The 24,163-nt window shown below is 39.1% G+C and overlaps 3 protein-coding genes and 1 non-coding gene across 7 annotated transcripts in view; 1 reads left to right on the top strand and 3 right to left on the bottom strand.

The window, feature by feature from the left end:
* Positions 1-24,163, bottom strand: part of LOC145488068 (uncharacterized) — a 136,217-nt gene that overhangs the window by 7,037 nt on the left and 105,017 nt on the right. The gene's annotated exons all lie outside the window — the stretch shown is intronic.
* On the top strand, positions 260-17,083 carry LOC145488109 (STE20-related kinase adapter protein alpha-like). 4 transcript variants are annotated; one of them, XM_081466899.1, is made up of 14 exons: positions 4,685-7,199; positions 7,234-8,389; positions 8,525-8,593; positions 9,245-9,350; positions 10,302-10,423; positions 10,936-11,044; positions 11,266-11,389; positions 11,833-12,004; positions 12,739-12,843; positions 13,569-13,760; positions 13,980-14,017; positions 14,822-14,864; positions 15,825-15,909; positions 16,417-17,083. In XM_081466899.1, exons 2-14 carry the CDS (start codon positions 8,378-8,380, stop codon positions 16,485-16,487), a joined length of 1,248 nt encoding a protein of 415 aa, XP_081323025.1. In that variant the 5' UTR covers positions 4,685-7,199; positions 7,234-8,377; the 3' UTR covers positions 16,488-17,083. The 4 variants fall into 4 exon arrangements, with proteins under 4 accessions (XP_081323021.1, XP_081323025.1, XP_081323024.1 ...); XM_081466895.1 differs by lacking the exons at positions 4,685-7,199; positions 7,234-8,389 and adding an exon at positions 260-374; XM_081466898.1 differs by having other exon boundaries at positions 7,234-8,593; positions 9,248-9,350.
* Positions 7,914-7,985, bottom strand: Trnad-guc (transfer RNA aspartic acid (anticodon GUC)). Its single transcript has one exon. It is a non-coding gene; the product is annotated as a tRNA-Asp (tRNA).
* On the bottom strand, positions 17,751-23,477 carry LOC145488102 (uncharacterized). The gene is made up of 2 exons (XM_081466886.1): positions 21,831-23,477; positions 17,751-17,823 (listed from the first exon to the last, which is right to left on the bottom strand). Exon 1 carries the CDS (start codon positions 23,475-23,477, stop codon positions 21,948-21,950), a length of 1,530 nt encoding a protein of 509 aa, XP_081323012.1. The 3' UTR covers positions 17,751-17,823; positions 21,831-21,947.

The raw sequence follows: 24,163 nt of genomic DNA, 5'->3' as shown, positions 1-24,163 counted from the left end.
CATAGGGGTGCGTAAGTGAGCAATTCACTATTTTTACAAGAAATAACTGAGAAATTGTCCTACAAATGAATATTGTAAAAACAATTTTCCCGCCCGTCTTTCAAAGCGGACGTGTTTTCTCATAACAAAGTTTAGTGATGATAACGTTGCTTTTTGACAAGCATGTCACGATTATTTCTAACATAAGCCAATTACTGCTATTTATATCATTTTACGTGACCCTTTCCACGTCAAAATTTCGATTACCTTGACACGTTTGGCGTTCACGGGGAAAGGTATTAATAACCACTCAACCAGTATCACGTCTTTGAATCTCATCTATAGACATTTGTTCATTGGAAATGATGGCGTCCTCCGCTTTAGAAGATGAACAGGTAAGAGGTGCTTGACAATGAAACGAATTCTTTTAGTCCAAGTTAGCAAATCTCGGAACTATTAACTGAGGTTTTAATCTGTCACGCCAAGTTTTGATGGATAGGTATTTTTTTAACAGAGTGGTGTAAACCTCCGAAAGGTTGTACTGTTTATCGACTGCTAATGCATACTCTTTAAGATTTTTTAGCGCTGAAAAAAGTTCGGCCTGGCTCGAAAACTCGAGAACTATTTAGGTAAGCACTTAGGTACATAAATGATAGCGGTAAAGGAAGGCAGTTACTCTGATTCAAATGATCACCGTGACTACAAACTTTGTTCTGTTTGCCCATAGAGTGCTTTACAGGCTGAAGTGTGTGTGCGGTGTGTGTGGGTTTTTTGACGTGATCGTAAGTTAAACAGCGCTGGCTACGACAAATCCACCTTGAGACGTAAAAATCTCAAAGCACTTCTACACCATTGTAACAAAGTGCAGAACGAATTACAATATTGATTAATCGTGTGCCAAGAGAACGGAAGAGGAGGGGTGTGGTTATTACAGTCCCTGTCGATATATCGAACGAAATTATTGTACCGTCCCGTCACAAGAATTCTTCAGTTCTTCCTACGGTGAGCCCTTCAACGGAGTAAGTGATATTTTGGAACTCTGAGCTCTTTTAAATACAGAAACGTTAGTGATTTATTTGAAGAGGACTATGTTTACCCAATGGTGTGCATGGTCAGAATCATGCATCTTCGATCCTTCTCTTCGAGTGTTTTAACATCGAGACAACAAGAATTTCTTAAAAAACTGACAGATCAAGTTAAGGAACCGATTGCCAAAAGGCAAAGGGTTAAATACATTCGTTCCGCGATGCTGGTGAAACTAACTAGATGATTAGCGCCGATGAAGTTGTCCGTACTGAATAGATTCAATGATATATATCTCAGGAAATCTAAATCTAGCTCCGCCATTTTCAACATCCGGAGCGAAAGTTCAGACGGAGAAAAAAAAGTCGCCAAGTCGTCTGAATTCAGTTTATAAATGAAAATTTGGACAGAGAATGGATTGATTGACTCGTGAGAAGTTTAACTTCCTCCAGAAACCCCAATAAATTCAATTTTATCAGTATGTCCAGTAGATCTAGAAATCAAGCTAAATCTCTGCACTATATACAATGAGCATGCTAGAAAGAACGACTACATTCGAAAAAGGACGAAAGTCAACAAACTTCTTAGAATCCGGCGGAGGCATGACTCTAATAGAACCGCCCTTCAGGAATTGATGATCGAAAGAATTAAATGTTGCTGAAGAAAATACGCTAAACTGACTTCTGTCGTGGTAAGTGAGGCTGATCGATGTTACGCTCTCGAGAGATAATCTACACCAAATGAAGCCAGTCGACTGAAAATCGGTGGGCCAACGAATTATAATCGATACGACCGTTTGAAACTGCTTCATTGATACTTTGCATTGCAAGACGGAAAGTCTTTTGGGCCATATCCTCCGGTTTGTATTCATCAAACATATATACATGACTTTATTTTATTTCGAATTTACAGATTAGCTAAGACGCTAATATCTTCGAGAAGAATAACATTGTAAATATAAAAACAACCAGAACTACTGTAAACTATTTTGTTTGTCTACATGATCAAAATTTATCTTTCAAATCCGAGTGCAGTGATCAGTAATCATGCCTGAAAGGACGCTGTTTTCACGAGGCGTTTGAAATCACTGAGTTACAGTAGACTTCTGGGGTAGAGATCGGTTCCACGTTTTGCATGCAAAACAAAAGAGTGAAGACCATATGAAGTGGAAGCAGGTTTACACAATGAAAATATATTGGGAGTTCCTCTAAAGACGTAGACCGTAGAACGAAAAGTTTCGTTACTTCAGTACTGAGACAACGTATTGCCTAACTCTGCCACATCTTCTAGCAGCACGTGTAAGAAACAAATCTACAGCTTGTACATGTGTTCACTGCGGCGATAGTAAAACAAATCCGACATCGATGGAAGGGTTTTATATGGCAAAAAATGTTCATCAAAGTGATGATATGGAACATTACACTCTTTTTATTCTTATAAGACTATTGTTTTTACGGCCGAGGCTGAATATTCCCATTTTTTGGTCAATTTTAGGGTGAAAATACTCTTGTGAATATTCTTAGATTAAAGCGGATGGCATTTCTGTTTTCGGATATATTTGGTGGCTGGATGGTCTTAAAGTAATTTAGAAGCCAGCCTGCAGCATTAAAGCTTGATATGACGTACACAACTTCTTACAGAAGCGTTATAAACATCAGTCGAACGTACGGCTAATGCTGTTTTTGTTGCTTCTTGGCTAGTTTTGCTGCTTAGAGAAAGGAAGAATTTTATACTGTTTAGTTAAAAACATAATTGTATTCTAATGACAAATTTTCAACGTAACATACAAAACTATGTTCGTGTCAAAATCTCAGCCTCTGGTTTAATTATAAAATATTCTTAAGGTATTCTTAAAATATCACAAATTTCAGCCACGATATTCTTATAAAACATATTCGTAATTATGAAAACGAAAGAGTGTAGCTCAAACCAACCGACTATAGCTAGGGAATGACATTAGACAGTGTTTATCTCTGTCCCTCCTTACTATATGTCTAATACAATTCCATCTTCCACGTCTGATGTCATTGTTACATGTTCAGCTTAAGATCGGTGACAAAGGAGTCAAAGTTTCCCCTTGTAACTGGCGTCTTCGATCAAACTTGACTACTGCCATTATCGGGTTCTTCTTGGCTTCGAAGTGTGCTTTGAAATTTCCGGCGGCTCTTTCAGTCGAGTCTCTTTCATTGACGTCTTGTTTGTCTTCTCCTGCTCCTACTTTCACAGTTTCCCACTAAAAGGTGAGGCAAATCCCCCGACTTTTTACATCGACAAAACTCAGAAGGTTGCAGATTTTCTCCTTCTTGGCCATTTAATTAGTCACGGTCCTCCGATTCCGGCGCAGTGTTGATAAAACCGCTCCCATTCCTTACCTAAGTACGATGCGGCCCAGTTCATCCTTGGCCAGTTGAACGACGAATTACCTAATCCCTCAGCCATTTCGAATTCGCTCGGTACGTAGGTTCTATTCGGTGGCGCTCGAAATCCAACTTCTGATCATGACCGTGTTACATATTCAAGACACAAACGTCACGTTGGATCAAAACTTAGACCTCGTGTATTAATAAACTGAACAACCGTGTACCGTGGTCAGCGGTGGTGCTATACATAACACTCATCACAATCACTCATCACGTGCTCTGTTTACTCCTATGATCTCCTAGATCCTGGATTCGTTGGTGAGGGATGCTCCGGGGCCACCTTGTCAGTCACGTCCTTGTATGCGCCCAGCTCATGCTGTCATGCATTCAGTTGTATTGCATGAAAAGCGTCCAGTTTCTTTGCTATTGTTTTCGTAATTAAAAGTTTCCAGGTCTCTCAGCCATACATTGAAACTGATCATTTAAGAAATGAACTTTCGCCTTTTGCCTTCCTGAGAATCCCACTGGTGCTCCAAATTCTTCACAGTCTTTAGAAAGCCTAATCTCTTTGCAAAGAGAGTAACCCCCTCGTATTCAAAGAAGGATCATGGAATAAGAATGCTTTTCCTGAATTTAGCAAGAAATTGATAGAAAATAATAACTTTCGTATATGTAAGGAGCTTCGCTCACCTAAAACTGATGCTCAGTCTGGTTAAATCTTTACATCTTACTTAAATGCATTTTACAGTAAAGTCACTTATGAGCTCGAGTGCGTGGTATTTCAAGATATATTCATACGTTCAGTTATGTCTGACTACACGGTCTTGCCGGAACCTATGACCTGGTGTTTACGACGAAATTCCTTCCGCCAGGTTTTCTTTTCAGTTTTTTTTTCTTTCTGACGCCGTTCTTTCATCAGCGTAGGTTTGCGACGGCGACCTTCCATTTGCTTGTTTTAAGAAGGTATCTATATCACACAAATCTTTCAAGTGATCAAAGTCTACATCAAAATTTAACGATTGGAATATATACGTTTGTCTACCACCTAATTATTGAACAGCAAACTGGCTAATTAAAGTAAATCACCAGTGATGAAACAAAGACTGGTTGAGGAAAGAGATTCATTAATTCATTGATTAAGATAAGGCTCGTGAGATCCCCAAATTACATCGAATACATCATGTCGAAAATTTTGGCAAAAAGTATCACCGGGCGTCATGGAACTTGGCCAGTACCTAGTTGTGAGGCGTTTAAAACTGCTCCGATTCGTTTTTAGTGCAAGCCAGTTTTCGTTCCCAGAACTGTTACAGAGTTTATTAAGGTGGTATGGTACCGTAAAATGGACCAAAAAGTTTGTTTAAATATGGTGAAGAAAGATCAATTGTGTGCTATTGCACTCAAGAAGAGAAATTAAATTTTGAAAGTTTTACTCAAAATGGTTGCTATGGAAACCAACCACAACCTTAGGTAGTGTTTTACAGTATTGACGCCAACACTTCCTGCTCTTTCACAAAACAAGATTTTACTGTGAAATAAGCATATCGTGTAAGTTTTTTTTGTTCTGTGCAACGAACCTAAGTTTTGACAGTTAACTCTTATTTTCAGTGCTTTTTACAGGCTTTATTTGGAAATAACCTTATTTTATACCACACTCAGTGGACAAATCATCTCATGTCACGTGACAGACGTTAAAATGCTACGATTTTTTAGGTTTATATCATCAAGACACTATTGGCCTTTGATTAGCAGGAATTCTACTTAAAACCCTTGCAAAGTAGAAATGTTGGCGCGAAGTCAGTCGGTACAAAAGTAAACATTTGAGAAAAATATCCTTTAAGTTTCTTACACGAATTATTAAGCATTTAACAAGCCACAAATAGCGGAGGGGGTGCAGATTGGATCTCGGGGGAGGGGGTGCAATGGTTGTTCTATTCAGTGTAAAAAGTTACCACAGTTGTGGCGAAATATTCCTTTTCATAAGGGAAATGAGTGAGCCCGTGATGGCAATTCGAGGCAAAGCTTTTCACAACTAATTAATTATACCAATCGAGTTGTGCATGTCTTTAAAGTTTTTTTTCTAAATAGTTTCGTTCATATATGTTAAAACTAATCTATATTTTTGGTCAAACAGTCGTTGCTATGGCCGTTGCTACGTGTAAAAACTTGTACCACTATGTACTTTCCTTAAATTTCACACTCATGTAGAAGAAAATTCGGCAAGATCCTCAGGGGTCTTAATTAAGTCTTGTATTTCCAAGAAATTGAATTTTTCATGAACATCGCCATATTGTAGGGTACCAACAAGGAGGGAGGGTTACCCTAGCAAGCGGTTTAACCCTAGCTATAAGGCTAAAGTTAGCCCTGGTTTACAAGCAAAATCTCACAGGTAGATTAACCCTTGTCCGCACGCTAACCTATCATTGCTTCCGTATTTGCTCCACCGCTTCATTGTTACAATCTACTGTCGAGGATCTCAAAAGGCTTTTGCTGCAAAATGGCTACCCTCAGGGCATCATCACTTTTGATATCAATGACGTCCTGAACAAGAACAAGAACAAGCCAAATGAACCCGTAACAACAGTCCCCGAAAAAATGTTATTATTTTATTACCCTATATAGTTCTCCATATATAGTAATCATATTACTAAGTGTCTAAAATCTTGCGTAGATCGTTTCTACTCTTTTGTTAATGTCAGAGTTATTTTCAAAACACCCGGCGCATCAAATCCTTCTTCAATTCCCATACATGGACAGTCTCAACCGATCACAATTATCCAAAGTCATTTATAAAGCTAGTTACAGGGACTGCAATGATTTTTACATTGGGAAAACGAAGCGAAGACTTTACTACCGGAAAACGGAACATTTCAAGGCCCTTGCGAAACATGATCACTCTTCTGCTCTTGCTGATCACGTTAAAACAACTGGTCACAACATCAAATGGGACCATTTTGACATTTTGGCGTCAGGCAAGTCTGACTACCATTACGAGATTAAGGAGACCTTATTTATTCAGGAGTTGCAGCCAGCATTGAATGCCAATGTCAGCAGTGAAAACCTCTTACTTAATTACTAAGAAAGCTTTTCCATTGTTTACTTTACAGACAGTTTCCGTTTGAAACGTCTTAAATTTCTACTGCAGATGTTTTTCTGTCTAGGTTCCAGACCGCCATTGATACAGCATAAATAGCTTTCCAAAACATTTTAACGGTTATACCTTTTGAAAATGTATGTTGACTAGCATACGAAACGTCAAGTTCATAAAATGCGTGTTTTTAAAATGTTTATCATTGCTGTTTGTTTTATATTTTCAATCAAGCTACGGTGGCCGAAGACCAAGAGTTTATAGATTAACCCCACAACCCGAGACAACTTAAAGGAGTTTAGTCACGTATTTTGAGTTATTTTGTCCACATATGAAAATTACCTTTAAACGGTAGGAAACCTGAACATGACAGTTTAATAAGATAGAAAAACACCAAAGAGATAATGATAAACCATAAAGTAACAAGGAGGGCTAAGGATGGAGAAGATTGACACGGATTACAAACAACGATTTTGAAAAATTGAGGCTCAACTTGAATATGCGCAAACCGTGGCGTAGCTCCTTTAATGCGCGGTTACACTCAAAGGGTCTGGAAACAATCAGAAAGTTAACCTGGGTAGGCGGGTTAACCCTACCTGGAGTGTTTAGAAGGGAAAACGTTAACCCGCCTGCCAGGGTAACCCTAGCACGCAGATAGGGTAACCCACCTACCCGGGTAACCCTGGCTGCCTGGCTGCTAGGGTAACCCGCTTGCTCGGGTAACCTGCTTGCTAGGGTCATCCTCTCTCCTTGTAAACAGGCCCTTAGGCGGTTCTGTCCTTTGAGCATAACAGGCCCTTAGGCGGTTCTGTCCTTTGAGCATTAAAGATGATTTCCAGTCTGTACTGCGCACTCTCGAGCGTTTGTCTACGTTTTTAGTTTTGTTTCATTCGTGACGTCACAAAATGTGAACATTTCGCAACTTGTACTTACATGATGGAAATTCAAAGCGCCACTACGGACGGAAATGCTTTATGTTCGTTCTTTCTCATATAACTTGATGAAACATCTTTGCAGCTGTAAAAATCTATGAAGCAGCTGGAAAAAGAATTTGAAAGACCTCAAAGGTAAGGTATGTGGTTCGCAACGACATCGATTCGCAGTCTATCGAGTGAGTGTTTTTTTATGTTTATAAAATTATTTTATAAAATATTAGGGTGCCGAGACTGCGCAGTACGGACTGGAAATCATCTTTAGGTAAAGCCTGCTCTCTAGCTTATAGCTCTTTAAAAGGACAAACAGACCTATGTTTTGTTGATATCCACTTACTCTGACTAAAAGACTTTGTCTTGACATCGCACTGTATTCTATACTGGTTTAAATATACTGATCGTAAAATCATTTATTTTACTATCCTGTAAATATGTACTTTTCAAATGTTTGCATAACATAACGAGATAGAATCGAAAAGAAGAAATAGAAATCTCAGAAAAAAAAAAAAAAAAAAAAAAAGAAAAAGTATTGCCCTCCCCGGCGGGGAATCGAACCCCGGTCTCCCGCGTGACAGGCGGGGATACTCACCACTATACTACCGAGGACTTGGCTAACAGAGGTGTAATTTTTGTAGTACTTAATGGAAATACAAAGCGATCAATAATTATCCGCTGACAAGAAGATCCGATTGTTCTGGTCAACAACACACTCGTTCAAGAAGATCAACAAGCAGTTGTGAACTCAACTTCTTTGTCACAATTCTCATAGTGTGTTCTGTTTGTGCCGTCAGTCCTATGTAAAAGCTTTGTTGTTTTGATCGAACAGAAAGGATCACGTACTTATGTCAAGGTTCAGCTGTACAAATGCGTGATATTTCTTGTGTTCCAATCAATCCAACATGGTCGTGATCCACTCGTGGTTTTGCATGAGCTTTGATCTGTCTTGACTTGAAATATCTAGCTCTCGTCAACTGTGACCTCAATTATTAAATGGATTCATGTCACACTTGGTATGCAGGAAACTGTCCTATTTGTGTAAATGTGTGCTGTGTGAATGGTGAATAGAGTTAAAATATAGGCTTATTTTTTGTCACTGACAAATTATGTGAACCATGTTCAAGCTTATTAAGCACATTTCTTTGCAGTGTATTTGTTTTGACACGGCACATGTAGCCGTCTCTCCCGAAGAAGTTGTGAATCAAGTTCCAAATCAGGTTTGTATTCCTATCTTATAGAAGAAATTATATAGCTAATTCAAATTTATCCTAATTCTTAATAGCATGTAGTTGCCTTACATGGACCCTATGATCCCCCAATGCACATCAAAGGCTGGTAGCTGCAGGTTTCCTATTCTGAAAACCACCAACCTTTTTCCTAGTCTTTGTTCCTTACTGCGCAAGCTTGAAGAGACGAGCAACTCTCAAGATTTCTGTTACAGACTTGAATTAGAACACCAGTGACTCAATTGAGCCACATGCTTGTCAGTTAGTCATGCACAATTCAATTAGAAGTCTACTATTCTTCAGTTTACAATATTTTTCAAAATGCAGTAAGAACAAAAAACTGGCAAATGAGCCGTTAGGCGACTGTGTCACTGATGTTTTTACCATATTTGAATGTCTTCTGTGATCTGTTACTGAACAGATGCATGACAACATGGAATCTATCTGTTTTACATACGGTAAAAAAGAAACAAGAAAATTGTTAATGATGTCATCTATACGTCTGTCTTCCAATAGATCATAAATAAGAACCAATCAAAATGTAATCTGAATAAATTATTTGATATATTATTTAATCATTAATGGTGATTGTTTACAGTTATCCATTTTAATTCTTGCATGAACTCATTGTTAAATCACCAGCAGCAATCTCCTCTTTGTTCAACGATGTCTGAAGTTTTGAGTAGTCACCAACCAAGAGTTATGTGTCTTCCAAACCCTGAAGATTATTCATTACTAAGTTTCATTGGTGAGAAGATGTTTATTTAATTAATAACATTTTTGCTGTAGACTTTTTTTTTTATCTTTTTTTAGTGGATTGTCAGCAGTCCCACTTTAATGTTTTGTACCAGAATCATTCAACTGACAGGCTCAATCATCCAGCCTCCATCTAGGGTTAATAGGGGTGTAACGATTCATACTCCTTGCGATTCGATTCAGTGTTGATTATTGCCTTTCGATTTTGATTATTTCAATTTGATTATGCAAAATATTAATGTTTTTAAATTCGTACAACATGATACACAATGTAAGCAGCATACAACCCTAAACCATTCATCGCCATGTTTGAGAACGTGACAATGAGCGTGTCGCGTGTGGTTTGCCTTATTTGGAAATTTTCAAGGGGTGGTAGAAGGGCAACATTTAACCAAGCAACACAAAATGGCACAAGAACTTCAAACGTCTTTGCTCGTCAATCAAAAATGCACATTTTAAAGAGTTCTGGATTCTGATTTCACAATATAATAACTCACTGAGGGCACCCTGGAAAAGGTATGCAAAAAATTGAACCAAAATCGAAACATGGAATCAAAGAATTGTGAATTAAACCAAATGGTCATAATCGTGATTAACCGAGAATTTGATTAATTGTTACACCACTAAGGGTTAAGTACTATGGCAAGAGAAAACTGGGAAGGGATGGAATGCCAGAGTACATAAATATTTCTAAAGGATATCGATGTTACATGTAGCTCCATGATCAACTCTGTGACAGTCAAACAAATATTTCTAGTGCAAAAATACATGTAGTTGGACAGTTCATACTGTAATTTCTAATTCGTAATTACAGTGTATCTGTCTTATAATAAATAAATATTGTTATGTTGTTGACCGAAATGAACAAAGCTGTCTACAGGTACATTATTAAAGCGGTGTGTAGAGTTAACATTTGTCTTGGTTTAAAACTGTTATTTTGTAGGTCAAGGCTTTGGTGGGCTTTCTAAAGTGTTTGTCGCTCGTCATTGCTCATCACAAACACTTGTAGTTGTAAAGCAGACAAATGTGGATGTTCAGAATGCTGAACAGTTTGAAAATTTGAAGGTTTGTGCCTGTTTTGAAGTTCTCACAGCTCGACATATAATTATTATATAATTGCATAATTTACATCATGACATGAGTTGATTTTTATCGCCAGAAGGATCAGTGAACTGTAAGTCAGCAAAAAGAAGATCTCTGCCTCTTCTTTATTATGTGTATTTACCTTGCGCTAGCATCTGATTTCAGTGAGTAGAACTAGACCATGTTTCAAAACATGATTGGCCTGTAAATCGTGATTGCACATCATGATTCATCCTTTGCACAGTTCTGCTGAAGTTGTTGCCAACAATGAAAAAGAATTGTTTTGTTTTTAAAAATTCTAATATATATATCAAGTTTTTGTTTTAATGCTAAATGTCATGTACGTTTACCATAATGATAATTATTTCAAAAAATTGAAATAATTTGTTCAAGTTTTAAACCCAACCTTTCTAGATGAGTTGCCAAAAAGCTGAATGTTTTGTATACTTTTTGTGTTCTAACTTCATGTGATGTTTCATAATCATTTGCTGTAGTATGAAGTCCAAGTGTTGCGATCTCTCTGTCATCCAAATATTCTGCCATGTTACTGTTCATTTGTGACCAGACAAGAAGTATGGAATATTCTTCCTCTCATGCAATTTGGTATGTCTCCAACATCCATGTTTTTATTGTAAATTATTGTGGCCTTGCATGGCAGCTTCCGTTAAGGTCCTTATTATTCCATAGTATTTAACATATTATTTTTGTTCACCTCTCACCTGAACAACAACTGTAAAGTTTGTAATGTTTTCTGTTTTACTTTTATCCACATCATGAAAAAGTGAACTTTGATGATGATTATGATTCAGTTAATATATTTCCAGGGTCCTGTGCCGATATGCTGAAGTCTAGTTTTTCAGAGGGAATGAGTGAGATTCTTATTGCTGCTGTTCTGTGGGAGATTCTTCAGGGGCTGGATTATCTTCACAAAATGGGCATTATTCACAGGTAGATTGTATTCAGCTCAAGTATTTTCTCACTCAAGAATGAATAAGTCAGGCAGAAGTTGCAAACACAAACAATCGAATTACAGTATTTAGAGAGGAAGCCACATCAGCTTTAGCTTGTTTTCAAACGGTTCCTCTACATTGGTCAAATTGGAATTTGGAGTGATGGTTTTTATGGAGGAAGGAAAACAGGAAAACCAAGAGAAAAACCCTTGGGGCAAGGCGAGAATCAACAACAAACTCAACCCGCATGTGGCACTAGGCCAGAATCGAACCCGGGTCACATTGGTGGGAGGTAAGCACTCTTACCACTGCACCATCCCTGGTCCTCCAACCATTCTTTATCTTTATTTCTGAGTGTGCTATAGGTATTTATCACTCCTGGTTAAAAAGTAAGATATATTTGACAGTCATCACAACAAATATGTAACTTTTTACCAACAGGGCAGTAAAAGGAAGTCATATATTGATTGGTACGGATGGTGCAGTGTGTCTGTCAGGACTGAGAAAGTCCATAATGCTGCCGCAAGAAGGCAGCAAGTCAAGAATGGCTCATCATTTTCCTTCACATGCAGTCACTGTTTTACCTTGGATGGCACCAGAGATCTTACAACAGGTCAGAAGCTTTGGCACACAAGAGCTAAAAATGGCTGAGTAAAAAGCTGTGCTAGATATTGTATTGCAACTCACAATTTGAACATGCTGCTCCAAGTTGGCCTGACAGCTCAGTTTTTAAAGCACTTCACCAGTATTACAAAGTCTTGTGTTCTGAGCCTGTGTTGTTTTTCAGGCATTATTTTTGCCCAGGGCCTATAAGTTCATTTTGTAACTGCAGGGCCGATCTTTGACGCAGTATGTATCTCTGGCTGCCACTGTCAGAATATTTTTATGATATTACTGGTCTCATCTTCCTGAGCCATGGTTACCAGCGAGAAAACAGATCAAATCACCACTCCACGCACTAAATATATAAAAATAAATATCTTAATTGACCACTCCCCCAATGGGGCTTTTCAGGGTTAATGAAATCAAATTATGATGAAACAAATAATGGTTAAAAATCCCAACTGGCGGGAGGCTGACCATTTGGCTATTTATAAGCATGACCAAGGAGTTGAACTAGGGTCTACCAAGAAACAACTCCGGCTAAGTGGTCAGAGCAAGACTTGAACCTGCGACCTCCTGATTTCAAGTCCGGCACCCTAACCACTCAGCCACACTGCACTCAACAGCAATGCCATGGATTCGTTCATGCCCCTTTTTTATTACAAACATAACCTCAGATAACTGATGGGTAGCTGGCCAGTTTACAGATACATTTACATCTGATTCAATTTTCCTTTTAAGCAGGATCTCCAAGGATATGATGTCAAGTCTGATATTTACAGTGTTGGTATCACTGCTATACAGCTTGCGCGAGGAACTGTGCCATACATTGGAATGCCTCCAACCAAGGTACACAGTCACACAAACACTTGTCAGAGGATGTGTGTATTGAAACTTACCTCTTCTGTTTACTATTTGGAGCAAGCCATAACATAACCAATTCTAACCCTTTTAATTAAGAAAGAGACAACATGTACTGTGTTTCCATCGAATTTTAGTATAAATCTACTAGCGTTCTATCACGAATGCCGTTCTCTGATTGGCTACGCTACTCACTATCTATTCTGTGAGAGATAGTGAGTAGCGTAGCAGTGTGCTCTTGTTCACAAAATGACGGCCGCTTCTTTGCGTTTTCGAAGTGTCTGTGAATAGGATTTAGATAAAGTTTTGAACGACTAGTAGATTTATACTAAGACAATTAGATTATTCGCTCTCGATTTTCAGGCGAGTGTTTGCACAGCTTCTTTGAGTTCTCCCAAACGTCCACGAGTGTTTCCAAAACTCAAATCTTAGATAAACACGGAGAACATGTTTTCTATTTCTTTTAGATGACACTGCGACGAAAACAAGAAAACAACTTGTTTACTTTGATCATCAAAATGTAAATTATCTTTGCTCGCGCCATCATTACGTCAGCAGCTTGTGCTAGTTCTGTGTTTCTTTCGAGTTGTAGAAACGCAATTTTTAACCAATCAGCGCGCGTATTTTCCAAGGGCTGTTTTCTAACAGTGTTTTAAGCTCTGTGACGAGCACAATAACAGTTTCGCTCAGTTACAGTTTTTCTTCATCCACAGGTCTTACTTGAGAAGCTCAAGGGTAGTACTCCCAAGCTGTGTGATTCGTTAGTGGTGGGTGATGTGGACACCTCAGCGCAGCTGACCACTGGGGCAGACTCGGGTATTAGTAGTGGCGTCACATCCCTGGGAGAGGGAAGAGAAGGAAACCAGATGACCTCCCACGGAAAGTATACCCTTGCTTTTCAACAGGTAGGAGAAGTTCTCTCAACTTTTGTGTATTAAATGAATAAATATGCATGTGATGATTTTATTCAATTATGCACTTGTCAAAAGGTACGTGGTACATGGTTCTTGTGTGTGGGGGGCGATCAGAACTTTGTGTACATCTGAACGAGATGTCCGCGTAAAGGAAGTGGTTATACATGTGTGTGTTTCTTTGACAGTATTTTATGTATTTCCTTATCGTAGGTTGTCGACGCGTGTTTGCAAAGAGATCCGTCATTAAGGTACGGAAGAGGCGTCAGGTCCACACCTGTTTTCTAACATACACGTACAACTTAACGTTTGCTGGTATCTTTTCACCGAGATCTTCGTTTAAGTGGACGCGATTTTCCTTTGACTTTTAAATAGTCATCGCCTTAAAGTGAATGGAAATTAACTCGAGAAATATATGACATCTTGTTAAGGATTGCCGTTTTAAAAGGGCTATGTCACGATCTACTATCAAGTTTTTTTTTGTTTTTTTTTTTGGTTATTTAGTTGCAGTGTGCAGAGCTAACATCGCGCGCTTTCGTAAGGATCGAGAGACATGTTTCAGAGCCTTCCGATAGACTTAAACCTTAAAATAGTTATAGTTCACTAAAGCAAAAAAACGTCAAATAGATCATCATAAACTAAAAAGCAACAAGGCTGGTTAAAGATTAGGACATTGTTGAGACTGATTTAGCCTCCGTAATAAGCGTTCCCGTACGAAGAACTTTTTCCGCATTCTGGCCGCGCGCAAATTGGAGCGAGAGCAAAACAATCGACGAAGCAGGGGGTGGTAGGGCGAACGAGGCGTTCCCTCGCTTTCCCCACCACCCCATGCTTTGTCCATGTTTTTACTGTCATTCCAATTTTCGCGCGACCAGAATGCGGAAAAAGCTCTTCGTACGAGATCGCTTGCTATGAAGGATAAGACTGATTACGAACGACCAACTTGAAAAACGTCGGGTAATGTTTTCTAGAGGCACCACCCTTGACCTATCATCATGAGTTGTTAGCCTTTTGTTCTGAAATAGTAATTACGGTATTCTCTTTCTCATTTGCAGACCAACAACCACAGAGCTGGCTTCTCATCTGTTCTTCAAACAGGTACAAAACTCGCAGTTATGGAGCTTTCATTTAGACTGAAAGAAATAGATATGTACCGCACTGTCATTGATGATATTTTTTGTTATTAGCGGATAAACAGATTTAACATTGCGCGCTTTTGTAACGGTCGAGAGGCATATTTCACAGCCTTAGGCCTGGTTCATACGTCGCACTTTTGCCGTGTCGAATTCAATCCAATTACGTGCGACGAAAATGCGACTGTTCATTCATACGTCGCACTTGTGTTGCACTTGAGGCAGAAAAAAAAAATTTTTTTAAGTATTCAATATGTCGGGCGAAGATACTGAGCGACGAATGACTTTAATATGTCGAAAAAAAAAATTGTCAATGGAACGAGAAGGAGAAGGCTGACAATGTAGCAGTATGTGTTGCAATATGTTCAGCGAAGGCATTGTTAAAAGTCAATGACGTGCAACGAAAATGCAAGACATGACAATGCTTGTCTTGCATCTAGCATATCAGCAACGTGATTATTGAGCCACTACGCTTTCCTGCCAGGTAGCATTGGGACGAGGATGGCTCAGTTTCTTCTTTTACTTTGGCGGGACCAAATTTACGCATGCTCAATACATTAACATGATGTATGTATTAGATTCGACACGGCAGAAATTCGACGTTTGAATCGGTGTCACATTTCTGACCGATAATGCGACAAGACAACGTGCTGCAGAAATGCGGGAGCCGATTCAGACGTCGAATTTCCGTCAAATTCAATTCGTTTTATTGAATTCGACACGGCAGAAATGCGACGTATGAACCGGGCCTTAGCGCGTGGATAGTATTTCGTTAGTCACGCAACGCTCCTCTCACGTGTCACCGGTCACGCGCTTTCATCACTGCTTAGCTTGTTCGTTTTCGAACAAGCAATTTTTTGTCTTCGTTCCACTCTAACTGCTGTGGCTGCGGCAAATGAAAGTAGCTTCTTGTCTTTGTTTTTAGGTGAAGCGGAAGACGAAGGAACTGTTGCCTGAACTTCTGTCCACCGTGCCATCCCTTGCCAACTGTGAGGAAGACAAACGGATAGGTGAGAGTGCTTGAAAGGAGCAGTCTCCTGGCTGAACATCGAAAGTCTTCTCTCCCACTTTCCATGTTGTTTTGCCAAATGCCACCAAATATGCAAATAGATTGCATGCTTCAAAAGATTCTACAGAGCAAAATAAAACAAGTGTTGTGGGAAAAGATATACTGGATTACATTGATGGAAATGGATTGTATTTCATCAAATTTGATTTCGTGATAGGACTTCAAGACAGAACCTCAAGAAATCAAAATTTCCATTCTGCTGAAATGTTCCATCTTTTAGTTATTATTTGCTCCTTTTAGCTGTCTTTTTTTTTCTTATTTTACTTTCACCACTTCTTACGCTGGTTTCTTTATATTACGAAGTAATAAAGCAAGTTTATAGCAAGTTCCCGGTCATACATGTACTTTGCAATAGACGATTTATCGCCAGGATAATGTCCTTTAAACGTTAGTGTGGCAATTGAAGAGAAGCAACCTTCTAAAAATAAACTGCTTCTTTTTCTTGCAGACCAAGACATCGCCGGCTCCATCGCGAGCGATAGTTTATCAGGCATGACTTTGGACGAGTGGGCTTTCTGACCCGAACGAAGGAAGCTTGGACCAGAGGCGCGCGTTGCTTTGACGCGATGAGACTGGGAACGTTGAACCAAGACCCCTATCTTACATTTGTCACTCGAAGACGTACAGAAACTGAGGACAAGGTAGAAACCACCGGATCGCTTTCACTCCAGGACGAGAAGAAAATGGGGACTCAAAAAAGTTAAATCCGGATCACTCTTACTCAGGACGAGAATAAATTCTATCAGTGACCTCCCTTGAAGACATTTTTATTTCGAGGTTACAACCTTTGGTGCAACACATGTATTCAAGAAAATTGAAACCAGCTGACATACATGATGTTATGTTTGAATGCAGCTTCAGATTTCGTTTTGTTTTAAACTTTAGTGCGTTTAAACGTTTAGATTATTATTCTTGGGAGATTTTTTCCTTCATTCAAGGTTAAAAAAGGAAATTTCAATAGCTGGTTTCAAGAATACAACGCACAAGTCAAATGAATTATGAACGCAAACCGCAGGGAATACAGAGCAGGTATGACTTGCGGTTCGCTTTCCTGATTCATTTGACTTGTGCGTCGAACTCTTACATGTCCGAGAATTAAAACGACGGACTTGGAGTATGTCAACTCTTTTTGTTGTTGGCACTGTTTCTGTAATAGTGTTTGGCACAAATAAAGGACTAACTATCTTCACAAACACTTTACAACTTAGGTGAATGTGACAAACGTGAGCGGGCGTGAATTCGATTTTAAATATCTAAAGGCAAATGACACTGGTAGCAATCAATGAAAATTTCGTCGACGAAATTCAGCCAGGTTCCCGTTGTTATGATTCTTAGCAAGAGACTCTCTTGCTCTCAGTCGAAACTAGCCAGTGAACTAAACTTAATAGTTTTCAGCCTAAACCATTCGTAATGTTGCGTTATGTTGTATATATGACATCTGTCTTTCAACAAATAACCAGAGATCATTTATCATGTTCTATTAAGTAACAAAATTTTCAGAAAGAGCTTTTCAGTTTTCTTTTATTTGTTTTCAGTGTGAAAATTGGATTCGACGCGCAGAATTTGTGAGATCTAATGAGATGGTTGCGAGAGCCGATCACTTTTAGCGGAGTTCGTTGCAAACTCAGTAAATAAGGAGTTTTATCGGTCACAACTATCACGAAACTGAATCTGGGACAAAGCGTTAAATTTGAAATCAAAGTTTATAAGATTAGCCGTCGTCGTTCGCGTTCTCCATGCAGTGCAGAGTAAACGCTCGGGCACAGCCATGGTAATGCTCATTAAACCTTTTGTTTAGCGACGTTCCCGTTACTGTTGCCGTCGTCCTTAAACTCCCTAATATGAGCATCTCGCCCTGGAAATAAATAATAATCGTGTCATTCTCCAGAACGTAGCCAGTTAAAAGTAATCTTGCGAGGATAAGAAATTAAAAGTACTACAGCTAATTACAAGCGTTGGAGGAAGTCCTTTTAAAATTTCTTCTCTCGGGCTAATCACGTGACCGCGGCGTGTTGTAGTCCACGAAGCTGGAGGGATTTCGCGCGCGAATTCCTCGTTCTCCTCGCGGCGTCGCGCTTTAAAGAGAGACTCCGCCCCGAAAAACAAAGCACTTGAGCGCAAAATCCCGGCAGCTACGCAGGCTTGGCATGTTTATATGTAGGCTATGAGAAGTCTTTCAATAAAATATCTTTATAGACTTTTTTCCTGTTGTCTTTCCGCATAATTTATCACAATTGTTAGCCATAATCAGAGATATGTTAAAATCGTCCTGGCTAAAACATATCATTTATTACTTTTAATGAAGATATATGAATCCGCGGCCTTTTCAACTCGCAATATGGAAAAGATTTTGTAACAAGATTGATACCTGTTGTGGCAATGAAAGCATCAGTTAATAAATTCATGCCAGTGAGATAACAGTTAATCAATGACAAGAAGGAAACAACATGGTTTCAGGCGAGCATTTAAAATTTTGCATCCTGTCGAAAGCACATTTTGTCATGTCGGCCAGATAACTTGCGTTATATACTCATATGCGGCAATATATCGCCGTCTTGTTATTTTATCATTTTATCAGTGAGACATAATTAGACACAATTTATTGATGATTTGTTATCGCTAAAATCGAATTCAGACATACTAACCGTCCATAACAAGCTCCACCCTTTCCGACAAGCAAGCGCCAAAATCAGTTGTCGTAATCATTGTGCAGCCCACATTTTCCGTCATATGTGAGCTGTATTGAAATCACGGAAGGATGTACTTTAATTTTTGAATTGTCTTTGGCTGCACATGAATATTTCATTGGCCCTCTACCTCTAATGACAGTTTTATCTATGGACAAGGAACTCTTCGGTCAACTTTAGTAAATACGAAACCCTAAAATACTCGCTAGTTTTGGAATCATATTCCTCGGTCCAAAGGTCATTGCCGCTTTAAGTTAACAGTTGACACGGACAAATAGATTTCTCAACGTGAACTTTGTAAGAAAAATTTGTTGTTCCTTCGTACACTTCGTAAACTATAAACATTTGCATTAACCGCTTGTCAAGGAAAATGGACCAGTTGAGCTGTGACCGTGTTAGACAGTGCATTAGAGTCCATAGACAACAGGGAACTAAATAGCCGTTATTTTCAGCAAGAGCTATTCTTAAAGTTTCAAAATGGTATTTTTTTCAAGACAGATATGATATATTAACTCTCACAGTCATGTTATTCTAATTTCGCGCGTACTTTTATTTTAGTTCTGAGCGTTAACAAATTTTAGGCACTTGTAGTGTGAAGTACTCAATATCACTGATCCATACATCTTATCGGTGACCAACTTGATAAACACGAAGATAGGTTCGTTACTAGCAGAGTCACAGTGGAATTTGCGAAGGTAACATTGCATTTGTCTGCCGAGAGAAACGGCTGTTGCCTCAAGATTGCTAGATGGGAGTTTTCTGTCAGTTACGGTGACTTTTAAGCAATATTTTTCTTGTTAACTTCACGGACCACGAGCTGCAGCCAGTATCTACTACGTCATGACGAGTGACGAAAAGTCAAATGGGAACTTTGAAGCGGTCTTGTTTCTCATAACAATATTCATAGAACTAGTCTAGATCTAGTCTCCCAAATAAGACGCTGAGAATCACGGAGAGCAACTAGTAGGCATTTTGTTCACTGGGATAGCCACATTAAATCAAGATACTTGATTGAGGATATTGTAATAAAAAATTCACTCTACTTTCTGAGCTGGTTGGCACGGATATGCAGCCACAACTATCAAGCACAATTTCTCGCGCACTATATTCACGCCTTATCGTTCTGAAGATTGTAGTATACTCAGACGCTTCCGTAGCAGTCATATATGCAACTAAACCATGCCGACCAAACCTTAAAATTCAACTTCAGTAACAATGGCTATCTACATAGAGAAATTACTTGAAGAAGTACTTTTATGTACTATGACGTATGTGCAGGTATCTGATTGAGCAGCCATAATCCATGAAACGATTATTCAAAAGCGGAGCCTAACTTGAATATTCAAGGCAGACTTCCCTATAACCATTACTTGTACTGGCAGAGAACATTTTTAAGTATGGAAGATGGCGTGAAATTTACAATGTAAGCGGATTTCCCGCAAGCAGAATTCCGATATATAACATGCGGGAGGGTTAACAATGAAACTGTAACCCGCAAAACTACTTCCCCAGAACGTTAATAATTCTCAAAAAGCCAGCGTGAATGAAATAGCATTGCATTGATTCATAGTGGCTCCGCGACTTGGGGAATAAAAAAAAAAATCACATCAAGATCGAGATGAATAATTAATTTCTTTTGTTTTACTCCCCTAAGGCTCGGTGCCAAGTTATAATTTTAATATTTTCAATATTTTTATAGAAATTGGCCTGTTGGTTAACACTTGAATTGCCGACGACGAAAACTTTTGGCACCAATATTTATTTAATATATGTTCTCTATCACAAGAACTTCCGAATTGAAACTCTTATTTTCTTGCTTGCGTCGACATGGGAAAACACTCTTGTTGGGAAACATTTCAAAATGTTTGCTAATGATTGTAAAATCTGTCATGCAAAAAATTCAAAAGCAACTACTAAATAAATATTTCTCACATTTTATTTTTAACCCCGCGCAAACTTCATTAAATAACTTAAATGTCGCTAATAAATAAACGTTGAACACTTTGCTAGCAAATTCCTCTGAGTTACACTTTGTGTTCAACGCGTTAAATCTTTCAACTCCAAAGAAATCCAAGTCTAATTTCTCTTAACAATTTCAAAATCGTCTCAGTTATGCAAAAAGGTAATGAGAAAAAAAGAAAATTATCAGCGACTAGCCTCAATGCACCGAATTATCGACTAATAAATCAATAGAAATGTGGACGAAATCTGATTTTTTTGTCGAACCTAGGAATTGAAATGGCAAGCAAAAAGCAGTAATTTTATTCACTTTGCCATGTGATTAAAATATCAGAGGCTGTCGTGAGAAAATACAAATTGGAAAATGTCGAATGAACAATAAGTGGCCTAACTACGGTAACAAGTGTGTACTGATTCCACAGTTTTTCTCACTCTTCACTATTTCTGAAATGACTCCAAGTCGAACCACTTTGCAAAAACAAGTTGCGAGGCTTGTCGCCTTTCTCGCGCCAATATTATAGAGAAATTTCAAAAACTTAAGGGAATGTACGGCCATAGTTCGATCCGATCCGATCAGTCCGATCAGGCAATTAACCAGAACATGTTTTTGTTTTGGCGATGTTTTCGTATGTGCTCCAAAGTGCCTCATGTTCAGTAATCATAGTTTCTGTAGAAGAGTGGTTATATGAAACAATTTTCATTGACATTTTACAGAAACTTCTAGGCTCAACTACTAGAGATAAAAAATATCGCTCCCGTTTTGGCGACGAGTAGTTGAAGTACCACTTCAACAGTAGCACTCGTGCTGGCTGGCAAATATAGATGTGGAAACACGAAATTTGCAGTGATATTCTAAGCCTGCACTCGGGTGTTAATCGATTGGAAATTCTCGATGAGTCTTATTAGATCTTTGATTTTCAAAAAGGTCCATACAGATTTACCTTTTTACCTTTAACTATTTACCCGTCGCGAGTAAAAATAATAATATTCTAAATAAATAGAGCAAATTCATTAAAATAAAGGCTTTGAAAAAATATTCCCAGATGGAATTTTGCATGGGAAGTATTGTCTAAACGCTATTTTTCTATATTCATATCGAAAATAGTTTTTCTTTTAAATCTCTGTTATTCCCCCACTAATTCACATGCTTCAAACGATTGCTGCTACAGTGAAGCCGGAGAATTGATACTTGAAAATAAATAAATATATGCTTCACCTCACGTAGCCGCGTCGTGAATTTTCCTGAAAGCCGTTGAAGTTTTAGCGCCATTTTTTTCCGTGAACGAAGAGAACACGGTAATTTTCCTCGTCGTCTTGGCGTAGAATTTTAACACTAAACAAGTTCGCACATTCGATGTACCCTTGTTTGTTCGTTATTATGTCTTTTACGGAATATCGCCACTGCCCATTCTTGAAAATTCCCACCACCCAATGTAAAAAGTCTCGTCGCCATTGAAAGGATGTTCATCTCCACAATTGCCGCAGCACCAGTGTCGTAAAGAATTCCATTTGGTTCAAACGTTTCGGGATGGTTCAAGGCCTTGTGGAGAAATATCGAAAGAGACCTACGGTAGTTCGTTTCTGCATAATTCATCAAAGTATCCGATCCATAATCGGTTAAATCTGAGGCTAAAAATACCTGCTTTATACCGTACACGTCCCGTGTTTCTTGTACACGAGTTGCTAGTTTTAACATACATCGTTTAGTTACGTTTATTCCTTTTCGCTCAATATGCCTCTCGGAGCGTACGTGGATGCCGATGAATTCTCCACGAAATTTGTTTTTCACGAAATTTCTCGCCAGCTCGACGAGTCGAGGGTTAAACTCGAGATCGGACGGCCGGAGAGGCTGCGTAATAGATGTATCCAAAGGAAAGTGGACACGGTCCTCGCCAGTTCCCCTCCACTGAACGATACCTACGCAATTCGCTCCTTTGAGGACGTTGTCCTCAAGATCGCTTGCGGTTCTTATTACTTCCGGATCCACACAAATATAACGACTAACTTTGAAGCCAATCTGCTTGCTGAGGCGTGATTGCTTCATGGCAGAGCAATCAATCCAACCATTGTGTTGTCTCGCTTTGTTGTACATAGTAGCAACTTCATTGTCACTCACCCTGTACCATGAAGCTGTGTCCCTCTTGTAGTTTTCGTCGTCAAACAAAAAGTGTATCACGATATTGAATCTCTTAGCGCAGTGGGATTCGAGGTCACGAAAACTGTTCAAGGTGCTGTAACCGCGAGCTTTTAACTTGAAGTTCAAGTCTTCCAAATTGAAGTATTCGCTTAGCAATGCGTAGGTCCGTTGTGATGGTTTCTCATGCTTGCGAAAATAATGACTCACACCGCCTGGCAAACCAGACATGCGAGAATTATTGACGAAGGGTACAACCAAGAGTCGATTTTTGTTCTTCGCCAATGAGGCCAGATCCAAAAGGTTATTCGTTGCTCGGCCTAGCTGCTCATAATAGCGAAACACAAACAGAAATTTTCGCCTTGGTCCGTTCAATGGCTGTGAATGGTTGCTTTCCATGTTTGTAAATTCAATGTCCGGTAGCTTTCGTAACTCATTATCGAAGACGTTTTCGTCGATAGTTGCTTCACCGTAGTCGTCAAAGCCTTGGCTGATACGTGCTTCAGCGCTATTGCGCTGTAGATGAAGGAGATCGATGTTTTTAAGGTTACTTCCCTCGATAGCAAGAACGTTACTAGGAAACTTGGCTGTTCCATTGCCGCGAATATGCAAGCAGATAAAACTGCCGACGACATACAGAATAATGGAAACTAACACCAAAGATAAACATTTCGTCCTCGGTCGAGCCATTAAAAATCTAGAGATTAGATATCTCTTCCATAGAGCCATGAATATTGAAGAATATGCGACAGAGCAACCGCGAGATGCAACATTTGATTGCTATGCTAAACACAAGCGACTCAAGTTCGAAAAGCGTGGATAAGCTTTTGGTTAGCGTTACATACACACTATGCTAATAGAAATGCCAAAAACAAAACAGTCATCCAACTGGCTCGTTCTGTCCACGGAGAGCAAGAACATACTGGGAGACCACAGGCCTTTTACAGCGGGTGAAAAACCCAAGCCGAGCTGAGACGTCGGTTTGGACGAAGTGCTGGCAGAGTCGTAGACTGGTAATTTCCAATGAATGCCCGATACTGGGCTTACTTCAACTTCGTGTCCAAGCACGTTAAATGGCATATAATCTCGTAATAGTCTATTTTGGTTGGACCATCTTCTTGCAACCCGTGGATATCTCTTATAGTCCAATATCAAAGGGTTTCTGCGGGAGATTTCAATTCTCCCACCTGTCAATTCATCACGGCTCAAATGCAGATTGCTTTCTTTGCCTCGTTACGCTAAATTGACTACCACGGAAAAAATCACGTGTTAAAATTGTCACGCTCGAATGTTCTCCGATTTGGTTCTTTCGTTTTGCTTTCCGAATTAATTTGAACAAAATACAACTTTGCGGTGGCACTTTCCTTAAATATTTTCCCAAGAATTCTCAAATATCTATCATTTAGATTGCCTGC

Source organism: Orbicella franksi, chromosome 5, assembly GCF_964199315.1.
Source record: "Orbicella franksi chromosome 5, jaOrbFran1.1, whole genome shotgun sequence".
NCBI lineage: Eukaryota > Metazoa > Cnidaria > Anthozoa > Scleractinia > Merulinidae > Orbicella > Orbicella franksi.
The sequence above is the reverse complement of the archived record's forward strand: the minus strand, read 5'-3'. Positions and strand labels throughout refer to the sequence as shown.